Source organism: Diadema antillarum, unplaced genomic scaffold (genome assembly GCF_040938485.1).
Source record: "Diadema antillarum isolate AM-2024a unplaced genomic scaffold, OU_Dant_1.0 seq00000398_RagTag, whole genome shotgun sequence".
Lineage (NCBI taxonomy): Eukaryota > Metazoa > Echinodermata > Echinoidea > Diadematoida > Diadematidae > Diadema > Diadema antillarum.
In genome coordinates this window covers 56367-76967 of record NW_027271389.1, presented here as the reverse complement: position 1 = coordinate 76967, position 20601 = coordinate 56367, and the positions used below count along the sequence as shown (strand labels likewise).

The 20601-nt window shown below is 40.9% G+C and overlaps 2 protein-coding genes across 2 annotated transcripts in view; one reads left to right on the top strand and one right to left on the bottom strand.

Annotated features, from left to right (window-relative positions):
- The window catches only part of LOC139732053 (uncharacterized), a 29451-nt gene extending 24518 nt beyond the window's left edge, over positions 1 to 4933 (bottom strand). The window contains exons 1-4 of the mRNA XM_071642930.1: positions 4881 to 4933; positions 1822 to 2843; positions 994 to 1072; positions 272 to 386 (exon numbers count right to left, since the gene is read on the bottom strand). Of these exons, the coding sequence (XP_071499031.1) occupies positions 272 to 386; positions 994 to 1072; positions 1822 to 2832 (1205 nt within the window). The 5' untranslated portion in view covers positions 2833 to 2843; positions 4881 to 4933. The remainder of the gene's footprint in view (positions 1 to 271; positions 387 to 993; positions 1073 to 1821; positions 2844 to 4880) is intronic.
- A 1253-nt stretch (positions 4934 to 6186) lies between these two features.
- Positions 6187 to 7018, top strand: LOC139732017 (BTB/POZ domain-containing protein KCTD6-like). Its single transcript, XM_071642893.1, has one exon. The coding sequence runs from the start codon at positions 6187 to 6189 to the stop codon at positions 6895 to 6897; it is 711 nt and encodes a 236-aa protein (XP_071498994.1). The 3' UTR covers positions 6898 to 7018.
- The last annotated feature ends 13583 nt before the right edge of the window (positions 7019 to 20601 follow it).

Sequence of the window (20601 nt, the reverse complement as noted above, 5' to 3'; positions counted from 1 at the left end):
TACATGAAGACATCTTCAAATATCTTTCATTTATTGCTGGCTGAATGCTGGCTTCATAAAAGTTCCGCACAAATCCAACTTGTACTCTAAATCTGTATTCACGTCAATGTATTGTATGAGTTTTATACACTGTACAAGTCCAATATACTTTTATTCCCAACACTTTAAACACATATTTTCTTTGTGTGTGGGTTTGGGAAAGGGGGAAGAAGGGATATGAACAGGTGGATGAATTTGACTTCAGCTACCAACATTAATCAATCACACCTACCCTATCAACGAGTCTGTCTTGGCACTCTCTGTTGACTGACGAGGCTGAAGCTTTCCATCCTGTGACTGTCGGTGCAGGAGAAGCTCAGATAAACTCTCATCTCTTGTCAGGCTGTCTTGACCTGTGAACAAGTATCAACATGGTATATTGTATAATGACAGCAAACACTGACTTTTCTGTTGATCTTTTTCTTTTTTGTGTGTGTGTCTCCTCATATCATTCACACCATTTGTTCAAATAGCCAAAGATCCTACGAATAACTACACCGTACAAGCAATACACTACATAAACAAGAATTAGAAACATATGATAGAAATTTCCCTCCATCAAGATCCTGCCATACTTTAGTATTCATTTTATCCAAAAAGTAAAAAATAAAAGTGATTCTACTTTATCCCGGTTATAAATGCAAAACCTCCAGAATTTTTAGTTAGGCTAATGTGATAAAGGATACAGAATTCCTCGGAAATATTAGCACAAAAATGACACTGACGCCTTATGCCACCAGTTTGTTTACTGTATGATACATTTTGACCTTTCCATTACATCCAACTGCTAAGTGTTCAAATTGTTGTAATGACAGATATCTTTATTTTTCTAAATCTAATCAAGAAACATTGGTAAAATTGGACAATGACTTGGGTTCTGTTTTATCCTGTACACATTTTATAATGCAAGAAGAAGAAGAAGAAGAAGAAGAAGAAAAAAAAAAAAGACAATACCTGAGGGTGATATCATGCTGCTCAAGGTCTGTTGGAGGTTCTCAATTTCAGCAAACTCTGGAGGCAGAGGTTGAAAATTCTGTGATAGAAAACAGACAAACATCCTGTCATATTACTGGAAATACTTCGCCTTTAACTCAGTATGAGGAAAATATTTTTCTAACTTTCAGGAATATGCTCCAATCTGACAATTGAGGCAAACATTGATTTAATACAGTATATTTCATTTAGGCCAATGAAAGTGTAATACTGTATACTGTAAAACGAGGAATGTTCGCTTGCATTTTGATTTCGAGAATTTTGCGAGCGGCAATATTCTTGAAAAATAAAATGCACGTGAAAGTTCTTGATACACTGTATGCATAGCATGCCAGTGGCAATTCGCGAAAATTTCATGCCACAAAAGAGGCCGTTGGCTCCAATTCGTGAAAATTTCATGCCGCCAATACATGTATATCATGTTTTACAGTAACCATAAAATATCATATCTGTCTAGAATAGAGTACAATGACCTGCATGCATCATTTTTTTTTTTTTTTTTTTTTTGCTTTATAACATTATGGGAAACTGCTAAGTTACTATATATGCTGTATCATTGGAAAGAAATATTCCAAGGTTCCTGCATACATTGCCAACATCCTGAAAACTACAGTATGCAAGGATTGAAATAGTCAAATTCTTGGTCATTATTTCATGTGTAATATTTTACAGGTGTGGAAAGTTGTTTCAGCATGGAAATTATTCCATTTAATATTCCATGATTTTTGTTGCTCATATGAACTCTAATTGCCAGACAATGCACGCAATTAAAGGAAATAGCATAATCACCTGAAAACTCTCGAACTTCGGATCACTTTGCAATCCCAGTGTTGTGTCCTTGGGACTTGAGGATGGAAGATTTCTGGCTGACGCCAAGGCTGAGAGTCCCATGGACTCGTCCATGACATCTCTCCCTTCTTCCCTCATTTCATCTCTCCCAACTCCTTCATCAGCAGCATACTGCAAATGGTAGCCATGGTAATGAGGCGGCACGCTGTCTGTCGAGTGGACGCTTTCTGCTTCGTCTCGCAGCTGCTGCTGAACGTCCATCTTCGGATTCTGGGCACTGTACTGATGCACTTTGTGAGAAGATCTACTCCCCGTGTCGGCCAAGGAGGAAAATGTGCCACCTCTGTTGTCACTTCTAGCAGCACCACTGTAAGCACTCAAAGTATTTACACGCCATGAATGGGAACCAGTAGAGGGTCCTGCCAGTGTCTCTGTAGGCTTACCAGCTTTGTGATTTTTGACATACTGGGCATGCTGTGTGAAGAGCTGCTTGTTCACCACAACCTCTGACGTCCTCACCATGAGATCATCATTCATACGACTGCTCCGGTGTGAACGATCATACTGCTTGCTTTCACTGTATCCCCCTCGCTGCATCACAGACTTCCAGTCTCTATCGACAGTGCTGGGCTCGGAAGAAAAATGTTTTGGCACCTTGCCTCTGACTTCGGGGGCAAGCCGCTCATAGGAGTGAGGGATACAGTCTCCAGCTCTTGGAACTGAGGCAGAAGCAGCAGTAATTGGATTATTGTTATGTCTAATCTGCCCAAGTGGAGAAAAGAGTGCAGAAACATCAACAGTTGCAGCATCAAGTCTCGTGGTGGCCGCAGAATGTTGCAATGTGGCTAGAGATCCCGATGAGTTGGCAGATGTTTGAGGTTTGGGGCTCTGACAGGGCGTTGAATCTGAAATGCTACCCAGAGGTTCAATGCCACTTAACGCGTCATTGTTGGTAGTGATCGTGCCATCAAGCTTGTCTGGCGTGAGTTGAATGCCTGCCACACTCATCATGCCGGCATCATCTATGAAAACATTGAAAATTGTACAAAATTGTGAATATTTTATGGACATATACATGTACTTTGTTTCAATATCAATGCTTGGATATTTTACAAACCATTGTAAATGGATATGACCCTTATTTGTTAAGCTGTACCTTGCTGCACACTGCACTCACTCATCCAAATATTCAACCTCTCACATACATACTAAAATAATGCATACCGTGGTATTATCAGACGACAGCATGAACTACTTATGATACTTATCTGTTTCCATCCAGATACCCATGTCCCATGGCCCTAAATAGTTCTGAAGCCATTTCCACAAATTCTACTCCAAGCCCATGCCCAAGTATCCAACACGCACATGTACGCAACAGTACAAATCAATAGTGCGAAATGAGTGTAGTTAGACCTCACTGTACATATTAGATTTCATGATCATTGACAGTCCACAGTTGGCCCGACCAGGTGCAAAGCACGGCATCCCCTTGACCGACAAATTTGTCTAATTCCGCGAAAAACTTCTCATTTATAATAATGACATTTGCTGGGTCAGTTTTAAAAACTGACCCAGCAAATGTCATTATTATAAATGAGATGTTTTTCACAGAATTGGACATGCTTGTCGGTCAAGGCATCCCCGTGCGCCAGCACGGCTTGTCGTGACACTTGTGGTGTGTACAGCAACAGGGCTGCGTATCAATTATCTGGTTTAGTCTACAGTAGTACAGCTAACCCCGTACACTGTACCCAGTTAATCATGTATGCTTTGCGTTGGGGCTAGTCGCAGTTATTACTACTAGGACCTACTAGTCCACAACGTACAGTAGCATGATAATCATGACAATACTTGTATTGTAATCGTAAATAGCCAAGAGTGCATCATGATCAGCTCAGATGATAGATGATGACATTTTTGTGTGAGGCTGCAAGCTTATTATATTACCGGTAGGGTCCTACTACATGTAGGCCTAGAATCTAATTTATAGACGTCTGCAGAGACTCCAACTCTTCCGCTTTCGACGGGAGATCTCCCGCCGAAAGCCTATTTTTGCAAAATCTCCCGTTCTCCCACTTGAGATTTAATTTCTCCAGCTAGAAATGATTTCTTACGAATATTGTCATTGTATGTTGAAAAAACAAGCCTTAGATAGCACGAGATAACACCTAGAACCCTAGAGCTGGACCCCGGCCACAAGGAACTTCGCGCACATCAAGTTGGAGTCTCCCGTTTGCTAGGGGTTTCAGGTGGGAGAATCTCCAGATCAGAAGGTGCTTGGGGTTGGAGTCTCTGCGTCTGGTATCAGTCAAGTCAAACCTTTCGACACGACACCCGACTCATCTGAGCTTTTTCCTGATCGAGATCCATACTACATTACATAGGGTCTATATTTAGAAAGAATTAACAACTTTCAGTTTCACTGCACTGCACAGTTGCCACAGTGGCAGACTGTGTAACTTGTTTAGATTTCTACTAAGTAATACTATTATAGTACTATTCTAGGGCCCTACTAACTGCGACCAGACCAGCAGCCCCAAACGCGTATAGCTACATGTACGCGTTTGGGGCTGTGCTGGTCGCAGTTAGTCTAGTGTCCTCCAGAAAATTCTATTCTAACAGGCGTTAACCGTTCGTTTACCAGGCATATGGTTTCATTATGGTCTCGAGCGCCCGAGCTCCTCGCCTTGCGCCTTGCCTCGGTCAGTGAGGCGTATGAGGCGACAGCGCAGCGGCAGCCACGCCACCAGCGGCATCGGGGCAGCCACCCACAAGCAGCAGCGGCCTGGTGACGACTCGACGCCGAACGATGCCGCGAGCACACATGCACGGGAAGCTAGTGTAGTGCATAACGTTAGTGGATGTGTAGCACCGTAGTAGCTACGGCTACGCTGCGCACATTATTGTAGCTCACAAGTTTACAACCTCCTCAACACCACTCTGAGAAATGTTCTCACTGTTCTAAATGTCGTACATGGGGAATTTTACGCCGATGACATAGACTCTACATTGTGATTACATGAATAAAGCATTTCGACGGCAAGATTACAACTTACAGTTTCGGGATGTTCCAGGAGACACCGTTCAAACTTTGCTGCAAAATCAAAATAACTGGTTATGCGCACGCGCGTGTCAAAATTTTATTTCGCTGCTGCTGCATTATGCACACATGTTGCCCATATAACACGAGTGTTAAAACGGGTATCAAACGAAGTACGGTACGAGTCAGCCAATTCCCATTCATCGGAAGGGAAAACAAGTGCCATGTACAATTTGTACAGGGGAAACTCGGTATAACGAACACTGCTATAACGAGATATCGGTTATAACGAGGAAATTCTCTCGGTCCCAAATTTCCTTCCACACAAGTCTATGTAAAATGCTACTCTTATAGCGAGATCGGCTATAACGAAATAACTGCTATAACGAGATAAATTTTGTGACTTCCAAACAAAGAAAAACATAGTAAATCAAACCTGCTATAGCGAGGTAAAGCAAAATGCCTTCGGTAAAGCTTACTTCGCCTGTGCTATCATCTTCCGAGATTGTAAAGCTTGATGCGCCAAAAACTGTCTTGTACACACATAGTCATTTTCTTCAGTGCACTCCAGCTAGCACTGCATGTTGTACGTGTGAAGTGTGTGTGTGCACGCACACTGATACATGCAGAAAATGTGGTGGGACGGCCATATGTATACATGACATCATCATGACGTTTAGCAGGTGTGAGGCAATCTGATGCTGTGATTGGCCTTCTACTTAGGGAATTCCCCGTCTTCACACACACGCAGTCATAATGTACATACAGAATGTGTCACATACACACACAGCATTGTGCAGACCATATTCAAGCTTTCCACACAACACACACCCATAACCACATACCAATCCACAGACGATCTTGATACAATCGCAAGCTATATAAATTTACAAATTCAAACATCTACAATTAATAAGAAACACATTCTTGATATTGGATTTCCTTGGCGAAAAACATCTTCTTACCCATAAAGGTGAGTAATTCCCTCACACACAATATCAAGTTATCAGTATTGATTAAAATATGATGGGTAGTCCCACATGTGCAAATTAATGTCTTTATTTTATGCCTTCTTTTATGCCTACTGATATAACGAGATATCGGCTATAACGAGGAAAATGACTCAGTCCCGACCATCTCGTTATATCGAGTTTCCACTGTACTGTGCACTGCACTCACGGTGAACGATTCCCCCCGCCGTACGTCGTACAACACTACACTTGTAAAAAAGGGGGGCTTTGCGGGATTCCAGCCTCTATTTCAGCTTTGGATGGTATGAGTTCGAGTTCTCTTCGGACGACACATCGCAAATCTGCAGAATTATGAACGACTTTGTTAACGTAAATGTCGGGGGAACGATATACACCACGTCCAGGGCTACCCTTTGCCGTTTTCCTGATTCAATGCTTGGTTCAATGTTCAGCGACCGACTGCCGTCCACTCGAGATGAAAAGGGGAATTACCTAATCGATGGGGACGGTCCCTTGTTCAGACATGTCCTCAACTTTCTTCGCAGGTCAGTCTTAGTTCTTCCGGAAGACTTCAAAGAACTGGACATGCTTGCCCAGGAGGCTGACTATTACCAGATTAATGAATTGATTGACGCCGTCACCCAACTCAGAAATGCAGTCGCCATTGAAAGGGAAAAAGAGGAGGCAGAAAAGAATTGCGTTAAAGAGCAAGAATTTCTTGAGGTAGAATTTGAATGTGCAAACGGACGCTGGATTATATTCGGGAGCTCGGATATCTTGCAAAAGATCCCCGTTGTTATGGAGAGCTTCGGAAATCACCAGCGACTCGTCAGAAACCAACTGGACCACATTTTCGGACCAGAGGAGAATGGTCTGATTATTCCCCGTGAGCAGCCACTGAATCGTGTGAAACTCTTCAGGCAAATAACACAGCTTGGTTTTAAGCTTGTATCTTTGTCGTCCAGTGGAGGGGATGAACGTTCTACTGACAGGTGGATTTTTGCCAGGGATGCGAAAACAACGTCTGGCACAGTAGATCCCAAACTGGCCAAAGCAAAATGACAGCAGTTTGCTACATTTCCTATATTGATAACAAAAGTAAGCGATATGTAAGCCTCATAATGATAAATGTAATCTGTGAAAACGTACCGTACTTGATCATATGCCATGCCTAGATCTAATTTAAGGACGAAGGTCTATTAGTATTGTATTATTTGTCATAGGAGAGGGTATTGTATCCATCTCTGAATTTTTCCCTCAGAGTCAGAGGACAAAAAGAAGCAGGAAAAGCACTTGGTCTATGTGATTACTCACAAAGTCATAAAAATTATTCATGGTTTTTGCAAAGTTGTCAATAACATATAGGTTCTCTCTGATTTTTTGAAAATTGCCTTCAAGTTAATCCTGCCCAAAAAAAAGCTTTTACATGGGGCAAAATTGCAGTAAAATTCTGAACAAAGTTTTCATCATTTAATTTGTTAATATGATCATTCTTATTGCTACAGTATTCATGCATCAGAATACACGTACATACCAACAATTTACTGTAGGCCTGCTGTACCTCTTCAGCCCAAGTTGATGACAAATACTTGAGAGAAACCAGCGTAAAAAGGCTCAGATTTCATGATCGTACTGCACATGAACGTTTCAAGCAATTTACAATGAAATCTGAGGTAAAATGTGTGTTAGTTACTTAGCATTTCTACATGGTATGTCATTTTGTGATTTCGGCCTATACATGTGCATCATTCCTATGAGATAGGTGACCTGCAAAGTCCCATGCGTACAGAATTTCATTTTGATGCAGAAATATGATTAAAATTACAATTGTAGGCCCTACTAGTGTTCAATTACACTACACTGTATGTCTTGCTGTAGTTTAAAGGGATCATATAGTTTTGGTTGAGACCTAATTTCAGGTTTCTAACATTTTTTGGTGAGAAAATGAGAAACCTCTTATGAAATGTGAAAGAGCATGGAATTCCATAAGTAATTCAACATTTATTTGATGAAAATTGGTTTAGAAATGGCTGAGATATCCAAAACAGAGTGATTCTGATAAAGTGTGGGGCCCACACTTCATTACGATCGCTTTGTTTTACTTGTTTTTGGATGTTTTAGTCATTCCAAACATGATTTTCATCAAATAAACTTTGAATTCCTCTTAAAATGGTACGCTCTGTACTATTTCATAAGTGTTTTCATGGTATCTTGCAAAAAGTTAAAAGCCCAATTCTCATCTCCACCAATACTGTAACAGTGTACCATCATCCCTTTAACCTGTTGAGGTCGAGCTTGGTACATGTATTTCCAAAAATTTCTATCTGCACAGGGTCTAACAGATACTAGGGTTGAGAATGATTTATGCTCCCATTCTTCGAATTTACTGCCTGATATTGCTGTTCAGACAAAATGAATTAGGAAAGCCACATTATAGCAGTAGTGTGTTCAATTTAACTACATGATGTTTTTCCATCACTATGACCTCAACTCAAAGTGGAGAATGTGATGCAATCTGCCGTGGTGCAAAAGTCTTACTCATAGAACTGCATCTATAGTTTCTCAGTTATGTGTATTCATATCTATGGAGAGAATTCCACTGCTAGTCCTACACTATTCACTGCATGAGTTTTAGAAATGGCTGGCATGGCTCCATAAAACACAAATATGAAAAGCAACTCAGGCCAAACGTCTTTACTGACTGTACACTGCGTAATACAATGTATGTCGTTCACCCAAATATATGCACATACAATTTGTGTGCATGATGTTATTTGTCATTTTTCATATACTTACACAATGTACTGTTTACAATGTACAATTGTAGTATACTTTGTCTATATGTACAAATACAGTTTGTAGCTTGAAAGTGCTATTTTATTAGTAGCTGGAACGCTTCTTTTTTTTAATGAAATCCATTCAAGGTATTAGAAGTGTTGAACATATATTAGAACAGATTGTACCTCAGAAAACAGAATTCCTTTTTAGAAAAAAGAGAAGAATACATTGTAGTTAAATTCGTAATGAATTTCATTGGGCTTGAATTTTGTGAAGAAATCACATTACAGTAATTGTGAAACAGACCAGCAGTGACATTAGTACTACTATATACATGTACAACTGTACAGTAAATGGTAGAATACTGTAAAGCCATACCAATAAGGATGGGCATGCTATGAAATTCATTTACAATTATATTGAAGTGCTTGATAATACAACCGTACATACACTTGTATATCTTATGATTTTTCATTCCAAATTATGTTGCCTCACTGCTGTAATGGTTCACATCTTCTTTCCTATACAACTGTACATTGTGAATGTATTCAATTCATTGGGTAGAAGTATAATGGATGTGTAAGGGAAGGATGAAAGTTTAGCAGCTTCTGTCAAAAAGTAAGCTTTGTAATCTTAACGTTTTCATCAGTTAGGCTATGTGGAACGTATTGTACTACATTTGTACAACTAGTAAAGCTGTCAGTAATTCTGACCAGTGGTATGGGCAGCTTCGAATTGTAGATTTGATATGCCGATATGTTACTATGCTGGACCTATAGGGTGTACTTTGTACCCATGAATTAACAGAATTGTGCAATTTTCCAAATACTGTAAATATCTTTCATTATCAGTAGTGTGTGTGCTTGCAACTTCAAAAAGATGTAACATGTAAATCCAGTTGTGCTGTATTCTTTGTGTAGTAAAATTACTTTTCAGATACAGTGTACATGTACTGAGGAGGGTGATTCATAAAACTGTTCATAAAGTTACGAACAACTTTCATACGAACGACTGGTGATCTGTTGTGCTGAATTATTGAAATTCTGATAAGTACATGTATTTGTATAGCACATCAGAACTGATCACCAGTCGTTCGTATTAAAGTTGTTCGTAACTTTACAAGTTACAGCTTTATGAAATAGGGCCCTGGTATACACTATACCATGTATAGTTTATCCGTCTCAACATTTGTGCTCTCCAGTAGAGTAATGCATGTCCCTTAGTCCTGATCCAGGAACATAAGAGTGACAGGAACCAAAAGTGCGTGAGCGGGCGCTGGTGCAATAGAACTTTGTAGCTGAATTAAACTGTACAATGTATACCATTTTCTACACTGTACATTTATCTGTGTGTGATATTATACTTGTAGTGCTGATCATGCCTTTTAATATGCAATTTCTGTATGTTTAGTTTCTCCCAAATGTGTACAGCTGTACTTTCAAAGTAAACATCGCCTACTTTCAAAATATTCGTCCATGTACACTTAGCTCTTTGTGTGTTATTTGTTGGAATTGCAACTTCTGTGGAAATACACCAAAGTGCAAAAATATTGCAAGCAGTGTTGTACAAGTTGAATTGAACAGAAAGCCTTGTCCATACACACTCATTATACACATGTGAATTAGTACATAAGAGCAGCTGAAGAGTAGCAAAATTCATTGTTTCCCACAATAGAAAATATTTTTTATTTGTCCTTGTCCTTGCCATTGTCTTGGTGTACAAGACTAAATATACATGGGTAATTCCATAGAAAGGGTACCACTGATTAAACATCCCCTTCTACAAGTTACATCATGTCATTGCTTAGAAAGAACAAGCCTAACAGTAATTTTACTCTTGAGTACTGTTATCCACGTTCCTTTTTGGACGCAAACAAGAATTGCTACGAAATACTGGCATTTTCACCAAAAGAAAATGTGCAAAATTATGATGTTGTGGTAAAATTGTGTGACATTTTTACTGTAATATCCAATTTGATAGATTTACAGCTGGGTGGATAAAATGGCTCAAAAATGATAGAAAACAAGCAAATTTTTAATATTATGTACAAAGTCATGCATCTTTATGAGGAATTTGTTTTCTTTCTTTTTCTTTTTGCTCTGTAGTGAATCTCAAGAATTAAATACAATGTACCTGTGTAAGATTTGGTGTCCAGAAAATTGCTTCAACACGAGGAACCTTAACTTATGAGAGTAGAATCCATATTAAGCACAATGTTGAACTCTTTGTTGTTATTTTGGGGGCACTCACATAGTTTTAAAGATTTTAAGAGAAAATTGGGCGAAAAAAGAACAAACATGAAAGGTACAGTGTGTAATCAATTGTAATTTTCACATGGTTTTGGTGTCTCGCGAAATTTTACGTCGCCCAGTGCACATTGACAGCTCATTTGTGTGTGTGTGTGTGTGTGTGTGTGTGTGTGTCCTACACATTACAATAGTAATTGCACCTCATTTGAGTATTTTACAATGTAGCTGTGCCTTCTATCTTTGTAATAGACCAGTATCGAAGCTGACCGTTGTCAGTTTAGATTTGAAACAACAACAACAATAACAAAAATAACAACAATTGATGCAGAAAAATATTTGATGCCTCGCTTACATGAGGAACCTTGGCGAATCCTTTTCCTGGCCTAAAATTGGGGTTATGTGAATCTTTTGATAGTGTAGTGTACATGTAGTTGATTCTTTATTTCAAAATGACCACTTGTATTGAAAAAAAAAGAGAAGAAAACAACACGTAGTGCAAAGTAGATACACCAATAGTGAGATATGCCAAACACAGGTTCCTCATGTAAAGGGGAATCCCGTTATAACGAGATTGTTATAACGGGACGCAAAGTGTTCTGCCATCCACACCCGGGTGCGAAGGTGGCAGATATCTCCGCTAAGAAGGTTACCGAGGGTGTAAAGGCGAAAGGAGACGTCATTCTACATATCGGGTCAAACAACGTTTCGCACCCCTCGCATGGCAATGGAAGTACATCCACCGCAGATGACATCATAGCCTTAGCAGACGGGATTTCAAATGAAGGATGTGAAGTTGCCTTATCTAGTATCGTGCATCGTAGATGGGAATCAGCTCATCAGAGGCGCCTCGTCGATGGGGTTAATGAGCGTCTGCATACCGCTGCCCGTGAACGGAGCTGGGGTTTCATGGACAACAGCAGCATCGGTGATAGGCATCTTGGGCGAGATGGGGTTCACATCAACAAGGCTGGGCAAGCTGTTCTTGCTTCGAATATGCGAAATTTCATCAGGCGACCCAGAGAGCAACCCACTGCATCTTCTCGACAGAGATCGTATGCTGAAGTGGTGGGATCCTCAACACCGAATTTCAGGATGATTCCACCTCGAGGGCGGCTGAAATCGACCCCCACCCACCCGTGGCTTCCACTGACAAAAGCTCAACAGGGGTGGCACGAGCATCTACGTCTCGTGACGGCAACATGCTGTTAACCTCCCGCTCTAACTTTGGTGAACACTGTGCGGGTTCTCGTTTATTGAAGTCAAAATCACAACCAATTTCTAACAGTGCTTTGAAAGTTTGTACCGAAAATTTGAATTGCAATGATAATGTTAACACTGGCGAAGCACAAAATGTTCTTCAGGAGCGACCACATGAACTAATCAAAAGTAAAATTAATCATTTGATGAATGGTTCAATTCCTCCGCTCAGAAAGAGGGGTCTAAAATTTGCCCATTTGAATATTCGTAGTTTAATTTCTAAAATTGATGAACTTAGATTACTTCTGAGACATACATCACTTGATGTTATTGGTTTGAATGAGACATTTTGTGATTCCATGATTGATGATTCTGAATTGCATATCGATGATTATGTCCTATTACGTAGAGACCGTACAAGACATGGTGGCGGTGTGGCTGTATATATTTCCAAAAGATTCAACTATAAAATAAGAGACGATTTGAATTCATCTACTTTAGAATGCCTTTGGTTTGAATTGCATTATCCAAATAAGCCTTCCATCCTTGTAGGGGAATTTTACAGACCTCCGAATTCTCACGTCGATTTCTTTGACGAATTAGACAGGACTTTGGACTCTGCTCTCTCGGAACATATGAGTTGTATTATATTAGGTGATTTCAATTGTAATTATATGCCACACCGATATGATGTGAATGCCGAAAAAGTTATGTTTTATGCAAATATGTACGGACTAAGTCAGTTAATTGATACTGCCACAAGAGTTACAAATACTGCTTCTACTTTAATTGATTTGATATTTGTATCAGACAAAGAACTTTACAGTGAATGGGGAATATTTGAGACTAGCATTAGCGATCATTATTTGGTATATGCTATTCGGGACTTTGAACAGTGCAAAGATCCATCAAAAATCTGAATGTGCGGAATTTCGCTCATTCAAAAATCTTAATGAGGAGGAATTTTATAGTGATTTGAGAAGTGCTCCGTGGCAGGTCATAAAAGATATAGACGACGTTGATGATGCGTGGGATATATGTGGTTGACTCTTTTCAATGATGTTATCAACAAGCACATACCTTTGCGCAAAAAGCGGATAAGAAAACATGCATGTCCATGGATATCTGATGAGATTGTTAAGCTCATGACGGAACGTGATAAAGTTCTCAAAGCTGCTAAATCTAACAATAGTGATGATCTTTGGAATACCTATAAATATCTAAAAAACAAAGTTACTCATCTCATGAGAATAAGAAAAAAACAGTATAACACTGACCAAATTTTACAAAATCGTAACAACAGTAAGAAAATGTGGAAGAGCTTGAGGGAACTTACGCCTAAATCATCACCCATTTCTCCCAATACCATAAAGGTTGATGATGCAGAAGTATCGGACATCGTAAGTATTGCTGAAGCATTCAACAATTTTTTCATATCTAATGCTACTAAAATTACAAAAGACCTGCAGAGGAATACTTCTCAAATGATATTTGATGAGGACAAAGGCTTTGTTCCTTCTCATTCTCAATTTAATTTAAGTATGATAACGAGAGCTTTTGTATTGAGACAGATCGAGCTTCTTGGCATAGATAAAGCAACCGGAGAAGATCACATCGGCTGCAAACTTTTAAAGATGACAAAGAATGTCATTGCAGAATCTCTTTGCGATATTATCAACAAATCCCTGTCTACGGGAGTTGTTCCACGTGAATGGAAAAAGGCTCGGGTAGTACCGATATTTAAAGCAGGAGATATTTCTTCGTTGAATAACTACCGCCCCATCTCAATCTTACCAACAGTGAGTAAAATTATCGAAAGGGCCGTACATCAACAACTGAGCGAATTCATGAATGCGAATGATTTACTACACCCTAATCAATCTGGTTTTAGACCATTTCATTCCACATCAACTGCTCTTGCAAAACTTGTGAATCAGTGGTCTTTGAATATAGATAATAATCAAATTTCTGGAGTTGCCTTCATAGATCTTCGGAAGGCATTTGACACTGTAGATCATGACCTACTTTTACATAAATTAAAGTGTATAGGGTGTAGTAAGACGACTGTAGATTGGTTTAAATCCTATTTAAGTGACAGACAGCAAGTGACGCAATTCAAAGGAGCCAAGTCCCACCCTTCAACTATTAAATTGGGTGTACCTCAAGGGTCAATTCTTGGTCCCCTTTTATTTTCAATATATGTCAACAGTCTACCCGAGTGTACTTCAGAAGGTGTTATAGATATGTACGCTGACGATACGACCCTCACTGTCAGTGCTAATGACGCAACAGTTTTAGAAGAAAAGATAACTGTTGCACTAAATAAAGTAATGGGGTGGATTAAGAAAAATCGGCTCGTCCTTAACACTGACAAAACTTCTGTCATGATTATCGGCTCCCGTGCTAATCTCGGGAAAATTGAAAATTTCAGTATTTCATTAGATGGTAGTCGGATTAAAAGAGTTCAGTTCACTAAATGTTTAGGTGTTTTAATAGATGAAGAACTGAAATGGTCTAAACAAATCGAAAATGTGTGCAAACGTACCCAAAAAAGTGTCTGCATGATAAAGAGAGCGAAGGCCTTTTTGCCCCAACAATCCCTAAAATTACTTTATAATTGTCTAGTGTTACCACAATTTGATTACTGTTCTGTTGTTTGGTCAAACAGATTTCAATACCATACAACTAAGCTAGAAAAAATTCAAAAGAGGGCAGCAAGAATAATTTTGGACAAAACATATGACACACCGTCGGCTGATTTATTCAAAAGTCTTAAATGGATGACACTAGACAAACGTTTTGATTTCAGCCGCGTTATGATGATATATAAATGCATCCATAACTTAGCACCTTCGTACCTTCAGGTGCACTTAGTTAAGCCTAGTGATGTACATGAACATCATACAAGGCTAATAGACAGTGGAAATCTATGTGTGCCAAGATTTCGCTCTGATTGTCACAAGTGCAGCCCAATCGTATCCTCTGTACTTGAATGGAACAGGCTAGATCATTCAATTAGATCAGCTTCTTCCATATATTCATTTAAGAGATTGTTTAAGCAAAGTTGCTATTTGTAAGTAACACACGAAATTCATTCTGGGTTTTATCATTCCTGTATAATAGCGTTTTTAATTGTTATTTCGGCATTCTGGTGAACTCTTGCTGTGGCATGTACTTTTTATGTTACTTTGCAATGTACAGTATGCTGGTATGTATCTACACTGTATTATGTCATCTTCTGTATATACGTTTTGCTATTTAATGTACATATGTTCATCAATATTATTCAGGGCTCCATGGAAGACCACTATTTATAGGTGAATGGACTACCCTGACAAAAGATTAGAAATGAATAAAATAAATAAATAAATAAATAAATAAATTGTCGGTTTCAGGTGATTTTCTCGTTATATTCGGATTCTCGCTGTATCTGAACACTTGTGGCAAGTACTGTACTGACTTTATACAATGTGTACAATGCAATGCTCTGTTAAACTTGGGTTACATGCATTGAATAATATGACAACGTCACGTTGATGAACAGAAAAAACAACAGGAAAACTAATGCGACTAGAAGATGCGAGAGCATTCTTGAAATACATGTTATTAGGCTTACAATCCGCCTCGGGCTTTCGTCAGTGTTTTTGTGTATGAAAACATTCTTGTTGGATCGATAGATGGCGTATTTGAGACTCCGTCTTATAAAAATAACGTTCAAAGTCCAATACGTGGAAAATTCTAGTCTCTAAAGTATTGATTGCTTATTATATTGTTACCTTCCACGGGGCAGGGGGGGGGAAACTTGTTTTGCCCCCCCCCCCAAAAAAAAATGCAGAGGGGGAGGGGGCTAAGTGTCCCCTCTGCCCCCTTCCCCCCCCCCCCCCTCACTCTTCATTGCATATACAGGCTGTACAGGAATTTCGATTTTGGCGGCCATCTTGAATGTCTCAAAATCAAGCAACAGTTACACCAAGGTAAAAACCCTCATTTTTGTCTAAACCTTTTCATTTGAACATTATAAGGAAATTTTCGGGATCATTTTGGCGTCATTTCAAATACTGTATCAAATACTGTATTGTTCTCCAAACCCTCCAGAATGCAAGAATTCCATCATACAAATTCGGATGAAGCACCCTCGAAATAGAGTTCAAACAACAACAACAACAACAACAACAACAACAACAACAACAAAAACGTTGGGCAGACGGTAAAACACGGTTTGTACAGCCTCTGACATCCTAGCCTTTTGCCAAGACCCTCTCGCGGTAGCGGGTGAGCGAAGCAAGCCCAGCCGCCCCACTCGGCTCAGTCGGCTGGGCTCTCTTCACCATACAGCGAGAGGGCCTTGACAAAAGGCTACTTGCACCCACACTCGATAACAACAACAACTCGTATAACAACAACAACAAAAACGTATAAGGCGGTCAAGGCGGTCGGACGTGCTTCTTCTGATGCCTCTTATTTTCTGATTTTCTGATTCTCTCCAAGCCTTGGAAATTCTTATTGGGACATTTTATATTTGATTTATCTGATATACAACCTCAACCTGCCGCGGCATATGGGAAACAAATCCCTGAACTTTTCTTAGCTGTGTTATTTGGATATTTCGGGTAAGCAAACATTTTGGGCTTCTCTTCGCACAGTGCATTAACACCCTTCTTCTTTTGTTGACTTCCTCCAGTCCTAGAGAACTGCGTTAGATTCGCAGAAATTTAGTAATACACTGGTTGTCATGTACTAATGTGGTCATAGGTCAAGCCGGAGACAACAGACAAGAATCAACACAATAAATAACAGCAAAGAGCAGGAGAGATGAGGAAGAAAAGATGAAAGCAACAGATCAAGCAGCAGGTATGAAGAGGTTACAATGTCATAGATGAGCGAATCATATAACATATCAGCTAGGAAGCGAAGGGAGTTGATGTGGAGAAATGCAGATTCTTCCTGGGAAATATTGGGGCCACTTGTTCCGGGGAGTACTAGGCTGGCAGTGAGTGTGGCTTGCTAATATCTTGGGGCGTCCGGGAGAGCAATTTCCGTAATCTTTCTGGTAGGTGTGAGATATATATCTTCCTCTCCTTGGCGTACAGCACGCATTCCCCAAGGAGATATGTGATAGTCTCATCTTTGGGCATCTGACAGGGGCATCTAGTATTCTGTAGCTTCCCAACAACAGTTAGACGGGTGTTAGTGGGATAGACTCCACAAGGCAGCTGACACTTAACTGGTACTGCATGTCGAAGTGAATGCGAGGTTAGTCAAGTCTGGCGGGGAGGAGGCCGGGTAGTGACCTGCGAGGGCTCCAAAGAACTGAGGAGGTGAAGAGTGGACTTGGTGGCCATTGCCTCTTTGGATTTATCTTCTCTGTGACCCAGGACTGCTGTACTAGTGATCCCCTTCCACTGCTGAAAAGTGGCGAGCATGTTCATGACATCTTCTAAGGGTGGAAAATTGTACTGCTAAAGAAGGGTCTTTAAGGCTTTGGTTGTTTTGGAGCCTGGGTGGTGCGGACACAGCATGTGCTGGAACAGACGGTACCCGACCCTGTTGGGTGTTAGTGTGATCAGCTTCCCGAGCAGCCTGACCCAGTGTATGGCAATCTTGTCAGAAACATTGGGAAGACTGGTCAATATGTGAGCAAATTCGTTGGCTGTGGAACGAGGAAGTCCTAGCAGGGTTTTGAATAAGGTCTCCTGGGCCTTGTCTAGGCGACTCATAGCTACCTTTGTGAGGTACGTCACCTCAGATCCGTAGGTCATACGCGGTAGGCAGAAGCGCTCCCACAGGGATGCTATGACAGTTGGTGTGAGTCCCATGCGGAAGGTGCTTAGTCCTGTAAGTGCGAACATGAAGCTTATTGGCCGTGGAGATCTCTTAGGACTTGGACTTGGGTCATGGTTACCAGTACCAAGGTGGGGGTACTTGTCTACCTGTGGTATGCAGGCCCTATCTGATCTAAACTGCCACATGGGTGTTGTCTGAGGTCCTGGTCCAGTAACGATGACGACACTCTTGGCAATGTTGATAGTGTATCTCCACTTGGTGGAGTATTCATTGGAGCATGCTGTTCAGCTCATCTGCTGACGTTGCCACAAGAGCAACATCATATGCCAGAACCAGTAGGGGGCCTATACCAGTACGTGTTGATAGAACGTACTGAAGACCGGAGCCCGGAGTCTCGGAGTCTTGTGATGAGACCATTGATGTACACCAGGTAGAGCAGAGGGGATAGGATTCCCCCTTGTCTGACACCTTGCCTCACATGAAAGGATTTGCTTGTTCTGCCGTTCCACCAGACCTTGGCCGTCAGGCTTTCGTACAGATTCTTCACGAGTAGCCAGAGGCTTCCATGCACACCTGCTTTGAAAAGCTTTAGTAGCAGGCCATTGTGCCATACAGTATCGAAGGCCTTTGCTGCATTTAGGTAGGCCACAAAGGTTTGCATCTTGCTTAGTGAGTTACTCTCAATGACGATGTTAAGGATGCTTGCCAGTAGCACACATGAGTGATCTTCCTGGAATGCACTTTGCAGTTCATCTGGCACATTCGATCTGCGAAGAGTCTCCTCTATGTGTGGTTTCATGAGCAGTTCTATGAGTTTACAGAACACAGATGTCAGAGAGATACCCCTGTAATTTGAGGGGTCATTCATCGGTTTCCCTTTTCCTTTGTGTACGGGTAGGATGAGGCTGATCTGAAGCTGGCTGGGACATGGCAATGGTATACAAGTGAATTGAATACCTGCACAAGGATGAGACGTGCGATGGGACCGGCACATTTGATGTGCTCGGGCAGATTTGGTCTTGCCCACCAGCTTTTCCTGCCTTCAACTTACAGATTGCATTGTTTAAGTGTGAGGTGGTGATTCTCACTTGGGTTCTCTGTAGGATTTTCGTTGCGATACTCACTTCCTGGTCTATTAGACACGGCGGGGGGGGGGGGGGAAGATTTTTCGGTGTTGAAAGCTACGTGAAGTACTCTTCCCATCCTACGAGAATTTGATGACCTGCGTATGTTCTTTCACGTACGACTATGGAGTCTGTCTCTGCACCTTTTGCTGAGGAAACTTTGTGCTGCCTGACTAGCTTGCAGAACAGTCTGGGATCATCTTCCCTTGAAGATTCAACTTCCTCCAGGATCTTGTTTTGCACATCACGCTGTCTTTCCTGACGTAGATGGCGTCTGAACTTTTTCTTTGCCTGTTTCTAGTCCTGCCAAAAATTACACTCTTTGTTCTGAGGACGACCTTGCTACTTCCAGCTTTTCCAGACATGCTTCATGTGGCTGTATGTCTCATCCACTGCTTCAGTCTAATCTGGCTTCCTAGCTTTGGGGGTGCTAGAAAAAGAGTGAGGCAGATTGGAGGTTGAAATCTGAAGCATGATGTTAGATATCTCATTGAGGACCTGTTCGGCGACGTCTGGGTGTAAAATCTCGGATTCCATGGGGAGGTGTGACAAAATGTCTCTGCATTGCTTTTCTAGGGGTCGTGTGTACAGCATTTCTGTGAATGCAGGGTCAAGAGTTTCCCATCTTATCTTGAGTCGAGGAAGTTTCCTTCCATATGGTACTGAGGAGGAGCTATCATGTGGTTTGCGTGGGCCTGTCCTGTCTTGGCAGTTGTCATACAACACTTGACTGGAAGATGATCTGACGTGGTCTTTGGTTCATCTGAACAGATATGAAATTCACAGTATCTGTCCACTCTGTTGGTCCTAACCATGAGTAGATCCAGGTTTGACTTTGTCATACCATCATCACTCATGTACGTGTATGTGCCTGGGATGGAATGGGTCTCGTTGAGACAGAAGAGACTGTGCTCATTAGGAAGGTATTCAGGACCTTGGCCTGACTCTTGTGGTGCTTAGCTGGATGGAAGATGTCTACATTGAAGTCCCCTAGGATGACAACTTATGTTTCCTGATTGAACGACTGTAGAATATGGGACATCTCATCAATGATTAACCATTTCGTTTTCCCCGCCAAATTAGCACCTGCCGATGATGGCGACTAGTGCTTCGCATACCCAACTTGATGGGGACTCTGCCCCTTTTACTGATCAGGAGGGGGACTTTCAGATCGTCGGATCTGCTAGAAGACGACCGAAAAAACGTAAAACGCGCGAAAGTAGTAGCCAGAATGTGGAAAACCTTTCATTTAAAGCAGATTCGTCATCCGGATCTGAGAATGAATTCCAAGATGTCAGTACATTTTGTACCCCCGCCACTGATTCGAAGACCCCAAATCTGAAAGTGTTTATCGATCCTATCAGCAAAGAAATCTCCCTGAGAAATGTCAGCCCGCTTACAATCGCAAGGTCTGTCCAAACTTGCTGTGGATCATCCCCAGAATTTATTAAAACTACAAGGACCGGAATCCTAGTGAAATGTGCCAATGTAAAAAAAAAAAAACCGACTCCAAGAAATCTAAATGATAGGAAATAATATGCCTGTAACAATTAATAAGCAGCCAAACTTACAGACAGGTGTGATATCAGGAGTACCAATGGAAATGTCAGAAAAGGAAATAGAGAAGGAACTAA

Coding starts and splice junctions, on each gene's coding strand:
- LOC139732017 (XM_071642893.1), top strand. CDS start 6,187: ATGAACGACTTTGTTAACGTAAATGTCGGGGGAACGATATACACCACG.